Source organism: Saccopteryx leptura, chromosome 6 (genome assembly GCF_036850995.1).
Source record: "Saccopteryx leptura isolate mSacLep1 chromosome 6, mSacLep1_pri_phased_curated, whole genome shotgun sequence".
NCBI lineage: Eukaryota > Metazoa > Chordata > Mammalia > Chiroptera > Emballonuridae > Saccopteryx > Saccopteryx leptura.
This window is the reverse complement of record NC_089508.1, coordinates 186,663,326-186,683,850: the sequence shown is the minus strand read 5'-3', so window position 1 is coordinate 186,683,850 and position 20,525 is coordinate 186,663,326. Positions and strand designations below refer to the sequence as shown.

General features: G+C 45.3%; 1 protein-coding gene across 3 annotated transcripts in view; it reads left to right on the top strand.

Annotated features, from left to right (window-relative positions):
• The window catches only part of SLIT3 (slit guidance ligand 3), a 616,611-nt gene that overhangs the window by 41,848 nt on the left and 554,238 nt on the right, over positions 1–20,525 (top strand). For all 3 annotated transcript variants that reach the window (XR_010746197.1, XM_066342686.1, XM_066342687.1), the window contains exons 2-3: positions 4,080–4,151; positions 10,425–10,496. Coding sequence is in view for 2 of the 3 variants with exons in the window: in XM_066342686.1 (XP_066198783.1) it covers positions 4,080–4,151; positions 10,425–10,496 (144 nt within the window). In the remaining variant the exon portion in view is untranslated. The remainder of the gene's footprint in view (positions 1–4,079; positions 4,152–10,424; positions 10,497–20,525) is intronic.

The window sequence follows — 20,525 nt, the reverse complement described above, 5'->3', positions numbered from 1 at the left end:
TACAAAAGCAGCCAGAGAGCCCGACTTCATATCCCAGTCTTTGCTACTTACTGGTTATGTGACTTCATGGCAACCTGTTTTACTGGTAAAAAATCTTCTAAGCTGGGGTACGTGGGAGAGACTAAGCTTCAGTTTCCTCATGTGAAAAATGGGATAATTTTCACTATATGTGATAGTACCTATCACATATGATTACTGTCTGGATAAGAGAGAATGAACATCAAGTTTTTAGCACAGTGCCTAGTGCATAGTTGGGCCCAACACACATCAAGTCTTATTAAGGCTGATCTTCGGTATTTTTGTCTGTTGAAGAGTGACACATGCCTACCTTTCAGAGCAGGTGCTAAGAGAGGAAATAAAAAGGATGGATAGCTCCCGACTCAAAAATATTGCACTTGCACTTGTCAGTGTAGACTGTTAATAACAAATAGTCCCAAAATTTCAGTGTCTTAAGGGTTATTTCTTGAACGTGTCTGAGGCGAATGTGGGTCGATAGGGAGAGAAGGGAGGGAAACCCTCTGTTCCATGCAGTCATTCGGGGACTCAGGCTCTTTCTGTCTGCCATTCTTAGAGTCCTCTACTGGATTTACGGAATCCAGCCCAAGATGAACAGGCAGAGTTATGGATCAAGGCCTGAAGGCAGCATATTATTGCTCCTGCCCATCTAATAGTGACGACTCAGTTGCACCTACCAGCAGGGGAAGCAGTCTGTCTGTGTGTACCTGACAAAGGGGAAATGGTTTGGTGGACAACTTCCCAGTCTCTGCCACAATGTTCGGTGATGGTACCTACTTACTGTGATTATGAATTTAACACCAGGGTGATTTTGATGTTATCCTAAGCCCCCCCCCCCTTAGAGGGATGGGCAACCCTAATTATGCCATCTTACTCCTTGAAGCCTGAGAGAAGGACCAGTTCTCACCTCATTCCTAGAATGACACGGGCGTCTTTGGCCCCTGGGAGCTATCCTTGACCGTAACGACACTACTGAGAGTCTCAGGGTGGGGCAAGCCTCAGAAAGGAAGTGTGAGAGTCATGTGACTGTAGTTCCATTGTTAATGGTAAGTTAAATATTTGGAAGGTGGTTTACTCTTTCATCTTTCTTTCTTTCTTTTTTTTTTTTTCCAAAACAAATCACTCCAAAAATTAACGGCTTAAGACATAGCACTCATCTTAGTATTCTCTGTTGCAGTCCCTGTGGGCAGGAGTTCAGGAGTCATGTAGCTGGATGACCTGGCTCTGACTCTTTCCTAAGTTATAGCTAGATGGGCACTGGGGCTGGATCTCAAAGGTATCTGCACTTATCTGCTTGACTTGCAGGCCAGACAGATTCAAACAGCCAGGGCCAGAACAGCTGGGGCGCTTTGGGCATAGGGCTCTGTCTGTGTGTCTGTCCGTCTGTCTTTGTCTCTCCCTTCCCCTGATTCTGCCTGCCTCTCTTCATTGCTCCACCTCTCCCTTTCCCCCCCCCCCCACCATGATCTTCTGGCCTTTCCACATGGCCGCTCAGGACTCCAATGCAAGTGCTCTGAGAGGCAGCCAGGTGGTCACTTACTGTCTCGTCTAGTCTCAGAAGTTCCGCATCAGTTCTGCCCTGATCTTATTTGTCCCTTGAGCCACAAAGGCTTGCTCAGTCTCAAGGGAAAGGGGCATATACTCCGCCTCTTGATGGCAGGTATGTCAAAGAAACCACTTGCAGACATGTTTTAAGACCACTCCCCTTCCCCACCGCACATCCTGGTACTGTCATGGCTTCCCCATCCAGGACAACCCCGGGTGGGACCATGCCTGCAGAAGGTTCAGAACTCAGAGGCTGAGATCTCCTGATTCCCTCAGAGGCCAGAGGCGATGGCTGAGAAGTGTGGTGGTCCAGAGGAACCTGGGCCGGGAGACGGGGCTGGGGGCGGGGCTGGGGCGGGGCGGGCCCACGAGCCAGTGCAGCCTCTTCTCAGTGGCAGTTCCATCAGTTCCCATTTTCACAGACACGTCTACAATCCGGGCTCTGTACTTCTCACCATTCCAAAGTCTGCAGGTAGCAGAGGGCCACGGAAAGCATAGCAGCTCTGAGGATTTAAGTAAATTATGCAAACCCACGGAGCTGGGGGTGGGGGCTGGACAGAGATGTGAACCCCGACCTGCTTCACCTCATGTGCTCCCTGACCACCTTCTCCCCGGCAGCCTGTGCATTTTGGATGGCGGAGGGGAAGGTACCATGGGAACAGGGGTCCTAGAAATGTTTCAAGGGAGATGCGGCGTGAGGGGCCACAGAGCGCACCCCTCTCTTCACCTGTAGGAGGATGGCGTGCCACCCAAGCCTCTGAAGATTCCCGGCTTCATCTCTCTAAGCACAGAGTTTGGGGCGGGGCAGTCAGCTGCTCTTGGTGCACTGAAATCTCAGAGTGGAGGTGGGGGGTATTCAGTTCAGCTAATCATAGTCACAATAGCTGCCACGGTGGAGTATTTGACAAGTGTCAGGTAAGCGCTGTGTATGCGTCATCTCCTCTAACCCTCATAGAAACTCTTGAGGTCAAGACTGTCCCCCTCATTTCCCGGATGGAGAAATTGAGCTTCAGAGATGAGGTGAGACGCCCTTAGGTCACTCGTTAAGTGGCGCAGCGGAGACTGAAACTCAGGGCCGCTTGCCTCTGGAGGCCAGCCTCCCGGACCCCGACCGCGTCCCTAGGGCAGCCCCACGGTCGCCGCCGCCGCCACCCCCACCGCAAGTCCTCGGCATCTCAGCAGCACGCTCCGTGCCCCTTCACGTAACCCACGTTCCCTGGGAAACACGGGCACCTGCGCCCGCTGGCGCCGCCTGCCGAGATACCGTGCCGTGTCCCAGTCATGAAACCCTTCGTTGCACTTGTCATAGTCACAGCTGTCAAGGTCCCCACACTACCGCGCCCACTGTGATGGGAGGTGAGAGAATACTCAGGGTGATCAGGAGCATGCGCAGATTCCTGTCTGTGGGCCGGCACCCCCTCCCTGCCTGAGCGCCCCTGCCCTGTTTCCCCGTGCCCGACTTGCTCTCCCTTCCCCTGCGCGCGGCGGGGTCCAGGAGCCTGCGTGCTGCCTCTCTCCATCGCAGCCTCGCCGAGGAATGGCTTTGCTGTTTTAGACAGCGGAGCACCGGATGGGGGCGAGGGGGTGGTTCCCAAGTGAGGTTACTCTAGGACACCTTCGTTTTTATTTCAGTATTATTTTTGATATCACAAGAGTCATCCCTCCTCAAACTTCTGCCAAGTGATAGAATCTGAAAATTGTTTTTCTACTCTTTTTATGCAACTACAGATCTCACAAGTCTTACTGAAGCACAATTGCAGGATAGCAACTTTAGAATCTGTCTAGGAAAACCGAAGAAGTACAATAGTCCCACCTTATCCACGGGACTGTGTTCTAAAAGACCCCCAGCGGATGTCTGAAACTGCAGATAGTGCTGAACCATCCGTGTACTGTGTTTTTTCCTATACATAATACCTTGTTTTTTTTGTTTTGGTTCTTGGCTACTTTATTAACTTTTTATTTCTTTAATTTATTTTTTATTTAGAAGTTAAATTTAATAGGGTGACATTGGTCAATACGATTACACAGGTTTCAGGTAAACATCTCTATAGCATTTGAGCTGTTGATTGTGCTGTGTGCCCATCACCCAAAGTCAAATCATTTTCCATTACCGTATATTTGTCCTGAAACAAAGACTGTGGTCAGAGGGGGTGGAGATGCTTATAAGCCTGGCTGGGATTGGGTGCTCATCCCTAGAGCTGAGACGAAGGGTCAGCCCCACTTATATGATGTGATCTGCAAGTTGGGGGAGGGGAGCTTCCAGAGAAAAATTGGTGACCTAATGAAGGGGCTACAGAGCCCAGCAGCTACATAGAACAAGGCTCTACTGCGTACATAATGGATAGCTTATTCCATACAATATTCTTAAGGTTAGCTGGGCATGCTCAGGGGATATCATTAATCACTGGAATTGCCTTCCTTGTGACAAGCAACATCCCTCCAGTCCAAGCCAGTCTGGGTTGAATAGACCATAAATGTAACCTGAAAAAAAACTTACCCAAATTTGTTCTCCATTTCAGTGACCTGGACAGAAATAATATCACCAGGATTACCAAGATGGACTTCGCTGGACTCAAGAACCTTCGAGTCTTGTAAGTAGAGGGTGACTCTTCAGTCTATTTTTATTTTTTAGCTCTTCAGCCTTATGAAAATATTCCACTGCCCTGACACTGCACCCCCCAAGGCCTGGGCAGCGGGAACGCGCCCTTCTGCAGCAGGAAGCCCTTCATTAGTGTGCCCGGGTTCTCACAGGTGTCTCACTCTGTGTCTCGATGCTGCTGGCTGGGTTAGACCGGTGGAAGAAGTCAGTCCAGTGACAGGGGAAACGGAAGGCAATATGCGAATAAATCAACATGCCCAGCTTCCAGCATGACAGCAGTGTCAGGCTGACTAACCATGCTTCCCTTCCAAAGAGATTATATATAATTTCTTCTCCAGCATGTGCATTAAAAGGAGAAATCAGGACAAAGTTATTTATCTTGCTGCTTAATGGAGAAGGAAGGGACGAGGGAGGGAGGGAGAGAGTTAGACAGGGTCAGAGCCCTTGCTTAACACCCACAGCTGTGCAGACAGGTAGCAGAATTTGAGATGGGCATTTGCAGAATGGGGACATCAGGAATAGCAGGCCTCATTTCTAAGTAGTGGCCACCCAGCTCTAAGTCTTAGCTGCCCAAGTGACTGTCCATTGGCAAGTCTCAGACATTCAGACGTACAAGAGAGAAGCAACTGGATGCTCTTTCCTTCTTGACTGAGAAGTGGATTTTGACCCGTGAGTGTGGCTCCAGACCTGGAGCACAGTCTGGGCGATTTGGCCTCTGCCCTGGTGTATCTTTGTCATGCAGTCTTGGCTGGCAGATCTTTATTAGAAGCAGCAACTAAAGTCTTTGTATCTGAAGCTACTTCCTTCTTTTTATTAACAGCCCTTTATAATACAGTGAATTTTGTTCTAGGGATGAGGAAGTACCAGGTTCTGGTCCTGACTCAGAATTAACTGTACACGTGACCCTGGGCGAATAAATCATTATACCTCTTCGAGCCTCAGTGTTCTTATCCATAAAATAGGGAATGAATAACACGTTCGTTTTCTGGGGCTACTGGAACAAAGTTCCACGAACTGGACAACTTAAACAACAGCAACCAATGGTCTCACAGCTCTAGAGCCCAGAAGTCCAAAATCAAGGCATCCGCAGGGTGGGGTCCCTCTGAGAGCCATCAGGAAAGATCCAGTCCAGACCTCTGTTCCAGCTTTTGGAAGCCTTAGGAATTCCTTGGCATCGAGATGGTTGTCTTCTCCCTGGTCCCCTTTCCACAGTCTTCACTGTATGCAGGCATGTCCAGATGTCCCCTTCTTGTAGGGACACTCGCCACATTGGATTAGGACTCCTCCTTTGACCTTATTTTAGCTTGATTACACAGTCAAGACCTTATCTCCAAAAGAAGCTTGAATTCTGATACCCTGGGGGCTGGGACATCGACATTTTGAAGGGGGTTAGTTATCATTCAACCCGTAGCAAGTCTAAGTCTTCCTCTCATAGTTCACGTAGGATGCTTTTTGGTTTTAACATTTTCATGAGCAGTCTGTTGATTCTCACTGCAACTTGTGGAGTATTGCTTGTATCACAGTGTTTTCCTGAGTGAGAAGTAACAGTGGTGATGATGATGATGATGACTAGGACATAAGTGGTACCGTCCACAGACCAAACTCTCTGTTACGTAGTTAGTAACCCCTACATGCCCAGGGGAAACGGAGGCCCAGATCGGTTAAATGGTCCCAACCCCACCCAGCAGGTGACCGAGGGGGGAGGAGTCAGAGCCCGGGAGATGTGCTTTCCAGCCTCCGTGCAATGCCACCCGCACTCCAGGGAGTTTAGGAAACCAAGGCAGTAACAGTCTGCCTGGCGTGTCGGTGCAGCACGGACGGACAGGTGGCTTCCCCGCGTTTCCCTGAGCCCCAGCGTGAGGACACTGGGACCCGACGCCGGACCTGCAGCTGGCAGACGCTCTCCCCTTGACACGTCCTCCAGTCTCTGTGCACACTGGCCTCTCTCCCTCCCTGGAGGGAAGGCCCCACCCTCTGCCTTGTCTCTTTCTTTTGCTGTAACCAGTCATGTGTCTATCAAATGACTGACAGCTCTGACAAGTCTGTGTGGCTCAGAGTAGGGATTGGGGTCGGAATGAGGGACTTGCATGGCACAGTGTTAGGGTGATTTTTATTGAGGAGATGCAGGCAGTGGACACCTGATGCCAGGGTACTCCTGCCAGCTTAAAGAACAGACATTCAGCTGCTCTTCTTATTTTATTTTCCATTTCTAACCCCTGTGTCTGTGAGAGATTTCCTTTCATACAAGTCAGAAATTTCCCCTAATGCTTCATTTTCTAACAAAGTAAAAAATAACCCTTTGATTTTTTTTTTTTACCATTACATCAGAAAGACTAATAAGAATTCCAATTTCCATATCTTCTCTGCAAATAGAAAGTTTAAAATAATCACAGAAGATCGTATTAATATCCTCTGGATGGTCTACAAGGTTCCTTTGACTGCAGTTAATTGGTGCATTCTCCTTATTGTGTTTTTGGTTAATTGATACATTCTTCTTATTTTGACCAGCAATGCCAAAACCCTCTCCCTTCCTCCACTTTATGGGCCCCCATTAATATATATAATATGTTTCCTTAGCTTATCAATTCAAAGGCAATTCCATTCAAGTGACCCTTTATGACTGTAACAGATTCTGGTAAGTAGGAGAGCTGAAATGCTTTCTAACAAACACCAGTAAAATATCCAGACATATAAACTATATTTTCCTTCAATTCTTTTTTTAACAGAGTAACCTAGACAACTATCTGCTTTTGAAAAGCTTTTCTCACACCTTGGCACATTCCCTGTATCTGTTTCTTATTTACAGTTTATAGCGAAGCCAGCCAGGAAAGACTCGATGGTCTTGAACAATTTGAGCTGCCACTCACTTCCTAGCGGGACGGGTAGCGTGGTCCTGGCCGGTGAGCGGCCGGGAGCCCGTAAGGAAGAGCAGGGGCAGCTTCGGCCGCATCCGCAGGCAGTGCTCCCGGATAAAGCACATTCAAAGAGCAGGTGTGAGAATTGCCCTGAACGAGTCTTGCTCCCACGGGCCAGGACTAGGAAAAGGTCTGTTCCGTTGCTTTTCCTTTGTTCCTGTCCTTGGTAGTCTGTTGCAAGAACTGTGCTGTGCCCACAATGTGGGAAACAGCTTTATCCCAAATGGGGGTAATGAAGAGCTAAACTCCACCTAGCCATCATCACAAGGGGGCGATTTCTGATTCTGATCCAATGTTACAACTAAATAATAATAACAACAATACTGGAAGAGCTGAAGAGGAACACAGTTTGTGCGTTTCCGACTCAGCCCATGCTCAAGCCCTGGGCTGACCACCAGCCTTCCCCGGGTCTCCGGACGTCCTGCCTCTGGTCAGGAAAATGAGTAATCCCAGCGGCGTTAGGCAGGCTCCTGAGCTGCATCTCAGCCCAGAAGTGTGGGCGGGAGCTTCACAGCTCACTGAGTCATCGAGTCATCAAATGCCGGTTCTTCATGAGCCGCTCAGTGCCAGGAATTAGGCTGGATTCTGATCGATGTAGGAAGTGGATCTGGAAGGGGCCCTCCATCCCCTGTCGGTCAGGATCCCAGCAGGAAAGAGATGGTACTCGCACAGGACAAATTAGGAGAGCTAGGGAAAGAATCATTTGCGAAGGCGAGGGCAAGAAGGGATGGCATCACGGGGCCTGGAGGAGCAGTGGGAGGAAGTGGTTAGCCAGCAAAGGTAGGGCCTGCCTGGCAGGACCTGTGTCTTAGGGCGAGACGGAGCCGACCTAAGGTGACCTGGCAGGCAGGAGGGAGCTGGGATGAGCCTCCTGGCCTCGCTCGTGGTCCTTCCACCTTCCGACCTCCTGCTGGGGACTCCCACTGTCCCACTGGCCTTAGCAGCGGGAAGCCAGAGTCAGGGAAGCTTCGGAGACGTGGGAAGCCAGTAAAAAAGTTAGTCTTCCGGGGCCTCGGCAGTGTGGGAAAGGAGAAGATATCTATAAAGATGTATTTGCATTTTCCTACTCCCCTTTCTGAAAGGAGCTAGCAGTGTGAGATTAATTAGCACAGAAGTAAGAGGTTCCTCGCGGGAGGTCGGAGTGCTACTCGTTTGGAACCCAGGGAGGGTGTGATACTCAGCCACCCTAGTGCTGCTCCTTGTTATAATTGGGAGGTAGTGACAACAAGCCCTGTGATGGATTGATTGATAGTAAAAACCCAGCTGAACAAACCACCCGTCACTAATATCGAACTGGATCCCTGTTTAGCAAGATGTGCTAGTGTGAGTCTATTAGCATTCCAAGGCCCTTGGTGCCATATGGTGGATGCAAGAGGAAGAGAAGGGAAGGAAAAGAACATTTATTAAATTTCTAATTATACTCCCGATCCTGGGCTAGATAATTTACATGCTTTGCTCCGTTTTTAGTTTTACATATGAGATATTTTTAATTTCTTCTTTTTTTCTGTTTTACAAATGAAAAGAGGATGAGTCCCAGAGAGGACGACTCGATGCCTAGTGTCACACCGTCATCTGGCAAGAAGGCAGGAAAGGGGTTTTAAGTCAAATCTGGCCACCGCAGCAGACAGGGAGTTAGAGAGTCCACCCTAGCTAGCTGGGTGACTCTATACAAATCATTTCTCCTTGGTCTCTCGGCTTCATGGTGTCCAGATTAAGTTAGGCCCCTAGAAGAGGGCAGCCTACCCAGGCCAGAAGTGACAGAAATGTGCGGCGCAGATTGGACAGGCTCGTGGCAAACTGGGGAGCCCATGTGCTCTGCTGGACTCCTGCTTAGTTCTGGCCAATCGTTGATATTTGGAAATGGGACTGCTGAGTTTTCAAACGGAGTTTCTTTTAGGTGTGTGTGTGTGTGTGTGTGTGTGTGTGTGTGTGTGTGTGTAATAGCCTGAGTTTTAATTTTGCAACACATTCACAAAAAAAACATCAACTATTATGAGCCCCAAATACCCCCTTCACTCTGACAGTCTAAGAGAGAAACTTCATGTTACCCAGACTGGCCTTTTCCTTTATATAAAATCAGTAAGGACATGGACCCAAGTCCTCTGTAGTGTTCATTCGTTCGGTAAGCCCTTGTGAAGCGGCTGCTCTCCGAGAAACTGTGTGAGGGCTGGGAGCACGGTGAGGAGCAGGAGTTCTCACCCTCCTGGCCCGCAGGCGTAGTAGGGGAGACGGACTTGAGAACAAACACAGCGGCCCGAGTGTTAAGCCTAGGAAGGACGGGCTGTGAGCGTCTCGGAGGCGGCGGAGGTGTCGGAGGTGGCAGAGGCGGCGGAGGTGGAGGAGGAAGTGGCGGAGGACTGTCATGCAAGGACTCTTTCGGAATGCAGAGCTCAGCCTCCTCCTAGGCGACTCTGCCTTCCTTCTGCCTTTCCTTCAGGCGCTTCAGGCTGCCTTTTCTCCCCACCCCCCATCCTGAGGAACCCACGGGCCCCCCTAAACCCCACCCTCCGGAGAAGCATACCTCAATCAAACTGCATCTCCGCGAAGTCCCGCTCAGCCACCTGGCTCAGCCCTGGGTGGAAACTCGGCAGTTTCATTGCTTCCCTTCCCGACCGTCCAGCTAATCCATTTTAAGCTGCCATCTTTTTTTTTTTTTTTAATGAGGGAAACAAATGTTTCATTGTATGCTCAGTTCTTAGGACATGCCACATGCACACACCGAACTCACTCAGGCAGCGCGTTTAGTTTTTAATCGCCCGCGGTGAAGACTTTGGAGGTCAGCAGAGCCTGTGGCTGGGAGCCCTGGTCGTTGCGGCCATCCCCCTCCCGTCGGGGAAGGGCGGGCTCTGGGAAGGGGGGAAAGGGCGCTCCGGGAACCGGGCTGGTTTTTCTTCATCACCGGCAGTTGTCCAACAGCAGCCTCGCCCCTTCTGCTAGGTGACCCGGAGACAGAGCAGAGCAGGCCCTTCTCAACCAAGTGTTCTGACTCCTTGAGAGAGGGAGCTCCGAGGGAAGAGACGCTGATTATATGCGTAGTTTTCATGAAAAGCAGCTTCTACTTCTTTCTTCTCTGTGCAACATCCTGCAGTGCTTGGGGGGACATTTGCTGAGAACATTCTTAAAATAGAGGCATGGAAACCAATCTGTCAGGTAGAAGTGTGCAGGCGGCGAAGCCCCGGTTACCGTGACACCACGCTGGGATGCGAGGTAGCTTGTCCCCCATTCTGAACCCAGCTGGGGGCCCCGAGAGTCGTGGGCGGGGCCGAGTGACCATGCCGCCGGGCCTGATGCCTAGCCTGGGGATGCTGAGCGCCTCTTGTCCTTGACCCTCTGCTGCCTTGTGGTTCTAGGCATCTGGAAGACAACCAGGTCAGCATCATTGAGAGAGGCGCCTTCCAGGATCTGAAGCAGCTGGAGCGACTGTAAGTACAGCACGGCCTCCTTTCTTACAGGATCTTTTCTTTTTTTTTTCTTTCTGTAAATTAACTATACTGCGACTTTGCTAAAAATAGAATCTCCAGTGTTTAACGCAATGTTTGCTATTATATTTAAAGCACGTTAGATGGACGTTGCAGAGACACGGAGATTCACATAAACACTTTTTCTTTAAAAGATGCTAGAATCGGCATCTGGGGTTTGTTTTTCTTCTTCTCAGCCTGGAGCTCTCTCTTGGTATTTCCGTGCGGGGCTGGTTCTGGCCTAGGCCTCAGCCTTCACTCCTGGGGAGGAAGGGAGCCCGTAGTTAGCTCCCTGTCAATGGAAACTAGCGCCAGATACTCCCCTCTCCTCTGCACGGAGAGCGTGCTCCCTTGTCGGACCCGCTCCGCCCCCTGCGCCCTCTGCTCCGCTCCTCTGCACGGAGAGGAGAGCGTGCTCCCCTGTGGGCCCGCTCCGCCCCCTGCGCCCTCTGCTCCGCTCCTCTGCACGGAGAGCGTGCTCCCCTGTGGGCCCGCTCCGCCCCCTGCACCCTCTGCTGTGTTCTCCTGGGAGGGAGGGACAGCAAGTGGGCGAAGCCTGTGGAGTGCCTGCTTCTCTGAGGGCGCATCAGCCTGTGTCAGGAAGCCCACACGTTTCCACGAGAGAATACATTGCCAGCGGTTTAAAAATAGACCGCTGTTCCGACTCCATCAGAGGGAGCGAGGAAAGGGAGCGAGATGGGAGAGGAGCGGAGCCTCCATTTGTTTTGTTGATTAATGCTTTTGCAGAAAAGTCTTGGGTCACTTTGATGAGGGGAGCTGCCCAGATGGTTAAGTGGGCAGCTTCACCTTTCTTCAGTTAATCACATCTGGCAGCTCATAACATCTGGATATTTGCTTTCTGCCCTCTGAGCGGGGATTGTCCCCAACAGCACTTCGTCATGCTGGTGGGAGGCTGTCTTCCATGCTTCCCTCTGCGTCCTGGTTGGCCTGACACCGCAGCCTCTTTCTCCTGCAGTCAGGTACAGTGGGCTGCCACAGCTCTCTGCTCTGCCAGCTTACCTGGAAGGATGCTCCGTAGGTAGCTACCTGTCCTGTTGTCAAACCTCATCTACAGAGACGGGCTTTGGGACGGCGCAGGGTCTGCCGCCGACTTGTCAGCTTTGTGATCATTCCGTCTGGGGCGATATGGGAATGGGAAGGGGTGTGAGCCAGCAAAATTCTTTACTCCCCCTCTATTATATACATTGCCTCATTTATTTCTCTTCCGCTGGGTCACGGGCCAGCGTATATTTGCTGCTCTTGGTTTGAAAATATGACATTTATTTCTTAGCAGGGAAAATAATTATAAAAAGTAATAGATGTGGTCTCTGTTTTTGCTTTTATTTTTAAGATTCTTAAAACTTAAATTCTTCTCTTTATTTAGACCAAGGGGGGAAACACACACACACACACACACACACACACACACACACACACACACACACAAAGTATTTGTTGAACCTGGCTTCTTTCTATGAAATATTTAACATTTCTATGGAAGGATAAATATACAGTCCTTAGTGAAAAGGCCACCTCTTGCTTAGTCCTCTGATTAGAAGGGTAAATAAATTTCCAGTTCATTAATTTCATGGTTGTTGGAAGGGAACTAATTGTGTACCTTGGACATGCTAGGAACTGTGCCAGCGTTTTATATGCTGTGATTTTATCCCCACAAAATTTCTGTGAGGTGTTATTACCCTCATTTTGCAGATGAAGAAACAGAGGCCTGGGGAGATGGAGCCAAATAATTGTCAGGGGGGAGCCAAGATTCAAAGGCACATCTGTCCAGCGTCAGAGCCCACGCCCTTTCATACGTGTGTACTGCCGATGTTAGATGAAGTGTGACCTTCAGCAATGGCCCTGCAGCATGGCCTCCCATGTGCCCATGAACTCCCAGGACTAGCAGTGAAATGTTCTGGCAAAGTCACTTTTTTTTTTTTTGTATTTTTCTGAAGCTGGAAACGGGGAGAGACAGTCAGACAGACTCCCGCATGCGCCCCACCGGGATCCACCCGGCACGCCCACCAGGGGCGACGCTCTGCCCACCAGGGGGCGATGCTCTGCCCATCTTGGGGCATCGCTCTGCCGCGACCAGAGCCACTCTAGCGCCTGGGGCAGAGGCCAAGGAGCCATCCCCAGCGCCCGGGCCATCTTTGCTCCAATGGAGCCTTGGCTGCGGGAGGGGAAGAGAGAGACAGAGAGGAAGGGGGGGGGGTGGAGAAGCAAATGGGCGCTTCTCCTATGTGCCCTGGCCGGGAATCGAACCTGGGTCCCCCACATGCCAGGCCGACGCTCTACTGCTGAGCCAACCAGCCAGGGCGCAAAGTCACTTTTTTTGGTGTGGTGATCATGGGTGAAATACCTGCGTATCTGGGGGAATCGGGAATCCAATTCTCCGGTCAGCCTATCTTTTCTCTCCTTTGGCTTTTTAGGAGGGTAAGGCTAATGCCATACTAGATAAACCCTCAAGTCTCACAGCTGAACTCAGTGGGCATTTACTTACTCATATCAAATGCAATGAGGGCATTTCCAGTTGTGGGGTCTCTCTCCTGCAAGGCGGGGGGGGGGTCTCAGGATCACGGGTCCCCTCCCCTCCTAGGCTCCACCATCTTTAAATCTTGCCTTCTAAGGTACAAGTGTGTGTCTGTAGCAAGCCAGGGGAAGAGAAGCCAGCATAAAGGATTGCACATGGGAGGCTTTCCTGGGCGAGACCCGGAAGGAGCACATGTCACCTCCACTGTTACATACCTTAGGCTAGGACTCAGTGGAGGTTGGGAAAGGTCGTTGAGCAATATGCCCAGGCACTAGAGGAAGCAGGCCTGGTGGACGGTTACCCGGTGGACGGTTACCCGGTCTCTGACTCACATTGGAAGCGAGCTGAAAGAGCAGTCGGGAAGAAGAATAGAAGGGTAGGCAGATGAGTAGTATGGACTGCTGCGTGGGCACCCTCGTTTAAGGCCTTTCCGTGTCGACAGGGAGGAGTGTGTTTGTGACATTATCCTGACTGGCGTTAGTCTGGTTTTAGTTATGCAGTCTGTCCCCAAACAGGCTGAGAGCTGTAGAATGGGAAAATACCTAGGATTTGTTATTAGCGACAGAGAAAGTAGACGGCTGGTTGTGCCAGCTCCAGCTCTCGCTCCTGACTCACCTTATCTGTGTCTGTATATTTGCTAGGAGGTTAATCCGCATGGGTCGTATTCTGAGATACGGGCTGGAAATTATGTGGGTTTTGATCATTTATTTCTCAAGTGTTTTTGTTTACAGCAGTCATCATTGGTTTGATCTCTTAATGGGAAGAGGAAGATAACCCTGTCCTGTGGGTCTCCACTCAGAAGTCTCTATTCCTCCAGGAAAGAACCCCCACTCCAGGCCGAGTCAGGTGTCTTTCCTCTCAGGGCCTATGATTGCCCTTTCTACGGCACTTACCATTTGCCTGATTGTCTTTCCCCAAAACTGTGACTGTGTTGTGGTCAGCAAGCATGTTCCATTTAGCTCTTAATCCACAGCCTCGCACAAGGAGTAATAGTCAGTGCTTATGGCATATTGATCAAATACTTTTTTTATATACCAGTTTTTGTTTTATATTGGTGGTTCTGAATTGGTACCAGTTTTTCCCCCTAGAGGACACTTGGCACTGTCTGGAGACATTTTTGGTTGTTACAACTGGAGGATGCTACTGGCATGTAATGCATAGAGGACAGGAATGTTGTTAAACATCCAACAATGCACAGGACAGTGTTCATAGCAATGAGTTATCCATTCCAGAATGTTACAGTCGTGCTAAGGTTCAGAAACTCTGCTCTTTACTTTGACATATGTCCTCTCATTTAATCCATCAACAATGATAGGAGAGTTGAATTATCATATCCCTGACATGACAAAATATAACATTTAAAGCACTGCCTATGAAGTATTGTTGCTAAGTACGTTTACCCTAAATCTAATTTAGCTAGATCCTACTTCTGGTTTTCAAGAAATAGACAGGATAGAGGAACGAGTTAAATGAAACCCATTGAAAACAATTCCTGTAGGTGGGATGTTTTATAAGAAAACTGCCCTGGACTGTTCAAAAAGAATGTCATGAAAGACACCACACATGAAGATTGGTGTGTGGCTCTGTTAATAACAGGCAAAATAGACTTTAAAACAAGAAAAATAATTGGAGATAAAGAGGAATATTTCATAATGATAAAGGAGTGAAGACATACATAAAAGAAATATTGACAAAAGTATCCAAACGTAGAATAAACATTCTTTTCAAGTGCATTTGGAACTTTTAGCAAATAGTGGTCTAGAAAGCAGATCTCAACAAATATCAGAGGATTGAAATCCTATGGATTATTTTTTCTGACTGCCACAGAAATATTGAAAATAATGAATATAAAATTTCAAAATATTTGGAAATTGAGTAATATACTTCTAAATAACCTCTGAGTCAGAGAACATATCAGTGGAAATTTGAAGATATACTTTTCTGAATGTTATTAAACATACAGTATATCACAATGTGTGGATTCCAGTCAAAGCCAGGCACAGAGGAAAATTGTATAGCCTTTGAACTATATTATTCAATTTATGATATGTATCATATATAGTATATGTTTTAAAAGAAATGAGGCTGAATTCTTTATTATAGGATCTGTCTTAAGCTAGACGAAGAGCAAAGTAGAAGAAAGGAAATCAGTAAGAGCAAAAGTATATAAAATAGAAGTATATATTTATATATATATTAAAACTCTAAAAAGTCAAACTTTTATTCTTGAATTAATAAAATTATAAAAACAGGAAACACTTATCAGAAACCAAAAAGAAAGAAGACCTAATTATCAAAACGAGAGATAAAAGGTGAAACATAACTGTGGCTTTTATCAAGGTTAAAATGATAATTAGAGCAGTTGCTGGACAACTTTATTGCAATGATTTGGAAGATTAAGTGAGATTGAGAACTGAAAGAAGAAGGGATAGTAAGTGTGTGTAGTCCTATATCTAGTAAATAAATTAAATCTGCAGTTAAAAGATTCCACTAAGAACATCTAGGCTCAGATGGCTTCACCAATAAATTCTACCTAAGTTTTAAGAAATAAATATCAATTTAACATAAGCTCTTTCTATAAAAAGAATGGATATTTATCATTTGGAGAGCATAAGTTTTATTACAGAACCCAAGGACATTTCAAGAAAAAACATAAACCAACATATTTAATAAATATTTTTACAAACATTAGCAGAATGAGTTTGGTGACACATTAAAATGATGTGTTATAACCAAGGTAGACTTCTTTGAGGAGGGAAAAATTAGTTTAATATTTGAAAGTCCCCCTTCCCAAATAAAAACATACTGAGCAACTAAGATAGCAAAAGCAAAGACACAGACAGCATCTACAATAAGATGGGTTGGCAGAGTATTCCAGTAAATCCCACCCCTAATATAAGCAGGGTTTTTTTTTTGGGGGGGGGCAATGTATGGTTAAAAGATTGTTGTGTTACCTCATTGTGTGGGGAAAAGCAGAGGAAAGATAACTGAAATTCTTAAGGCCCTGAGAACAGGCAATTGCTTAAATTATCAATATGTATTCTCTGGAAAGAAAACAGAGTGGTCAATCTGAGAAAAACTGCCAAATTGAAAGGGAGTTTGATTAGAACCAGTTCATGGTAAGCACAAAGGAATGGTGATGTGATAATGACTGTTAGTACTTGGAGAATTCTAGGCCCTATAAACTCTTCAAACTAACAAATACAAGGCTCTTTTTCAAAGAAAGGCCTAGCATTGATAAGAACCTTCTGGGAGTTGTTGGTCAGAACAGGAAAATAATAGAAATGAAAAGAGAACTTCTTGATGAAAGTGTTAGAAATCACCCGAAGAGTCATAATTTAGAAAAATACAAGGCTATGTTTTTCATTAGTTTGCATGAAAAACCAAGAATGAGCTCTAGGCTCTTGAAGGTAAAAAAGCTATCACTTCCCACTCCTCTCTCATAAAACTAGAAGGAATTTCTTTTCTTTAAGAAATAAGCAACCAAAAGGATTATGATTAAAGCTTATACAAAGTGCCTTTGTAAGAAAAATAAAAGGAAATAAGAAACATAATAATCTCCATAGAAACAATGAAAACATGCAAGAAAGAGGTACTCACCAAACAGATGAAAACTATAATAGAATAGTACAAAACTAGCTATTCAAATTCAAGCTCATATAAACTATAAAAGAGTAGTATGAAACTGAATTTGAAAAACTCAGAAATTAGATGATTAGAAAAAGTAGGATTTGAAAGAAGGGGTGAAGAACTCAAGAAACAATTTAGAAATAAAAGAAATCATGTCAAAATAAATACTGCCGATATAATACTAAGAAGAACAAACTTGGAGGAATTATACTATCAAATTTCAGACTCAGTATAAACCTGCAGTGATCAAGACAGCATGGTACTCATGAAATAATGGATATACAAATTAATGGAACAGAATAGAGAACCCCAAAATAAACCCATTCAAATATAGTCAGCTGATTTTTAATAGAGGCACAAAGACAATTCAAAGGAGAAAGAATAGTCTTTTCAATAAATGATGCTGAGACAATCTGATGTTTATATATAAAAAAATTTGAACCTAGACACAAACCTTACATCTTGCACAAAATTAAATTAAAAAATGGATTATAGTCTTAAATGTAAAATGTAAAACTATAATACTTCTGAAAGAAGACATAAGAAAAAATCTATATGCCCTTCGATTTGGAGATGAGTTTTTGTGATGTAACACTAAAGGCATGAACCATGAAAGAAAGAAAAAAATTAATTGAACTTCATTAAAATTAAAAAGCTTTTGCTTTGCAAAAGGTACTTTTAGGAGAATGAAAAGATAAGCCACAGACTGGAAGAAAATTTTGCAAAACATCCCTGATAAAAGACATATACAAAATATACAAATAACTTTCAACAGTAAAAAAAAAACAAACCACCCTGGAGCCTCAGAATGAAAGAAATGGGCAAAAAGATTTAAACTAGCACTGTAGCAAGGAGGATATAGAGATGAAAAATAAGCATATAGAAAAACCCTCAACATCATTTTTCATTAGGGGTATGCAAATTAAACAATGAGATACCACTGCACACCTATTAGAAAAGTTAGGGTTAGGGTTAGCAACGAGATAACACTGCATACCTATTAGAATGGCCAACGTACTAAAAACTGACATTACTAATTGTAGAACACCAACAAACAAACAGTATGGAGATTCCTCAAAAAATTAAAAATCAAACTGCCCTTTGACCCAGCTATATACCACTTTTAGGAATATACCCCAAGAACACCATAGCACTGTTTCAAAAGAAGAAATGCACCCTCATGTTTATGGCAGCATTGTTCACAATAGCAAAGATCTGGAAACAGCCCAAGTATCCGTCAGTGGATGAGTGGATTAAAAAGCTTTGGTACATATATATACTATGGAATACTACTCAGCCATAAGAAATGATGACATCGGATCATTTACAACAACATGGATGGACCTTGATAACATTATACGGAGTGAAATAAGTAAATCAGAAAAAACTAAGAACTATATGATTCCATACATAGGTGGGACATAAAAATGAGACTCAGAGACATGGACAAGAGGTTGGTGGTTGGGGGGGGTAGAGGGTTACAGGGGGGATAGGCGAGAGGGGGAGGGAAGGGGCACAAAGAAAACCAGTTAGAAGGTGATGGAAGACAATTGGACTTTGGGTGATGGGAATGCAGCATAATCAAATGTCAAAATAACCTAGAGATGTTTTCTCTGGACGTATGTACCCTGATTTATCAATGTCACCCCATTAAAATTAATTAAAAAAAACATTACTGAGAGAAATGAAGGATGACTCAACTATACATATAGAAAGATGCTTATGTATAGAGAGGTGCACTGTGGGCCACTCAATATCTCAATGATATCAATTCTCTCCAAATTGATACACAGTACAGATTCAGTGAAATCCTAGTTAAAATGTTAATAGGTTGTTGTGGAAATTGTTAAGATGACTCTAAAGTTATATGGAAATGCAGATGGCTAAGAAGAACCAGGATAGCCTTGAAGACCCAGAGAGGACATCTGGTCAGTAAGAAAGGCAGCACTGTGAAGCACATTGGAATGGATGGCCCGTCTCATCAATTAGTTGAGATAGAGTAATTGGATGTGCATATAGAAAACAAATTATCTTGCCCCCTACCTCACACCATGCACAAAATCAATTGTAAGTGGTTTGTAGATTTACACATGAAAGATAAAATAATAACTTTTATAAAATAAAATATTTTTTATGGTTTTGGAGTAGTTGATATATATATCTTAAGCAAGATACAGAAGGTGTTAAACTAAAGGGGAAAAACAGATAACTTGGACTACATTAAAATAACTTTTATTCATCAAAATACATCGAGTTGAAAAGCATGTCACAGAGTAGATGAAGATAGTACATATAACTGACAAATGGCTTATATCGAGAATATATAAAGGACTCTTAACAAGTCAATAAGAAAAAAAGACAGATGACCTTGTAGAAAAATGGTTGTTTTGAACAGGCAGTTTATAAAAAAGGACATCCAAATGACCAATGATCACATGAAAAGATGTTCAGCGTGTCATTGGCCTTCAGAGAAATGTAAAATGAAAACACTGTAACATAGACCACATACCCATCAGAACAGCTAAAACCTAGACTGCGTTGATGATGGTGGGAAACAAACTGCATTTATCATCAACTTCTGCGGGACTCATTGACACAGTTACTCTGGAACATTCTTTGGCAGTGTCAGCTAGAACCGGACATACCCATGCCCCCGAGCCAGCCATTCATCCCACTCCTGGATGCAGTTCCCACAAAAAGACACGCATAGGAATGTTTGTAGCGGCACTGTGTGTAAGAGCCCCAAACTGGAAGTAAGCCAAATGCTCATCAACATTAGAAAAAATAGATTGAAAATGAAACACACACACACACACACACACACGCACGCACGCACACACACAATGATGCATGTATCAACATGATAAATCTCAGAAACAGAATAAGTAACAAAAGCCACACATACCTGATTCCATGTACATAATCTATAAAACTGGCAGAACTGATCTATTATTTTAAAAGTCAGGGTGGTATTAATCACTGAGGGCTGTAAACAGAAGGTGGCAATAAGGGATTTTTGAGGTGTGTCATCCTCTGTTTCTAGATACAGGTAAAGGTTTGTGGATCTGCTCACGCCATGCAGAATGCTCCAAATTGGACAATTGTGATTTGTGTGTTTTTCTGTATACATTATACTTCAAAAAAGAATTTATTTTAAAAAGAGACTTTAGAGGCAGATATAGCAACCATATTTAATAGAGGGCTCTTAATGGAAGCCTGGCTTGAAGAAATAAACACATAAAATAAAATGTGGGGAGAAATGGGGAAATATGGAAGTGGATTGGAAATCAAATGATGTTAGGAAATCAGTAATTCTGCTAAGTGTGATAATGGCACTTTAGTTATAGAAGAGAATGTTTTGAGATACATGCTTAAGTATTTGGGGATCGAGTGTCCTGGTGTCTAGAATTTATTTTGAAATGCTTATGTTGAATGAATGAATGAATAAATGAATGGGCGAGTAAAAGAAGAATAAATAATAAAACAAATACAGCAAAATGAAAGCAATTGTTGAATCCGAGGGGTGAGCATAGAAACATTCAAAGTACATTTCTCCTTTTCTGTATGTTTGAATATTTTTTATAGGCATTCTCTTTAATGTATTTTTAAAAGTTATCATGTGTCCTTTACTCAGAGAGGGGAAAAAATCCTGAAGCTTAGAAAGTTTCAGTAACTTGCCATGCTGCGATTTGAATCCAGGACTAGCCTGCATTGAGGAAAACAGCCCCCCCCCCCCCGGAGCTGGAAGGAGACCGAGGTATTATTGTGTTAGCCAGTTTCCTCATTCTGCAGAGAAGGAAGCAGGCTGCAGAGGGCCTTGCCTTCCATGA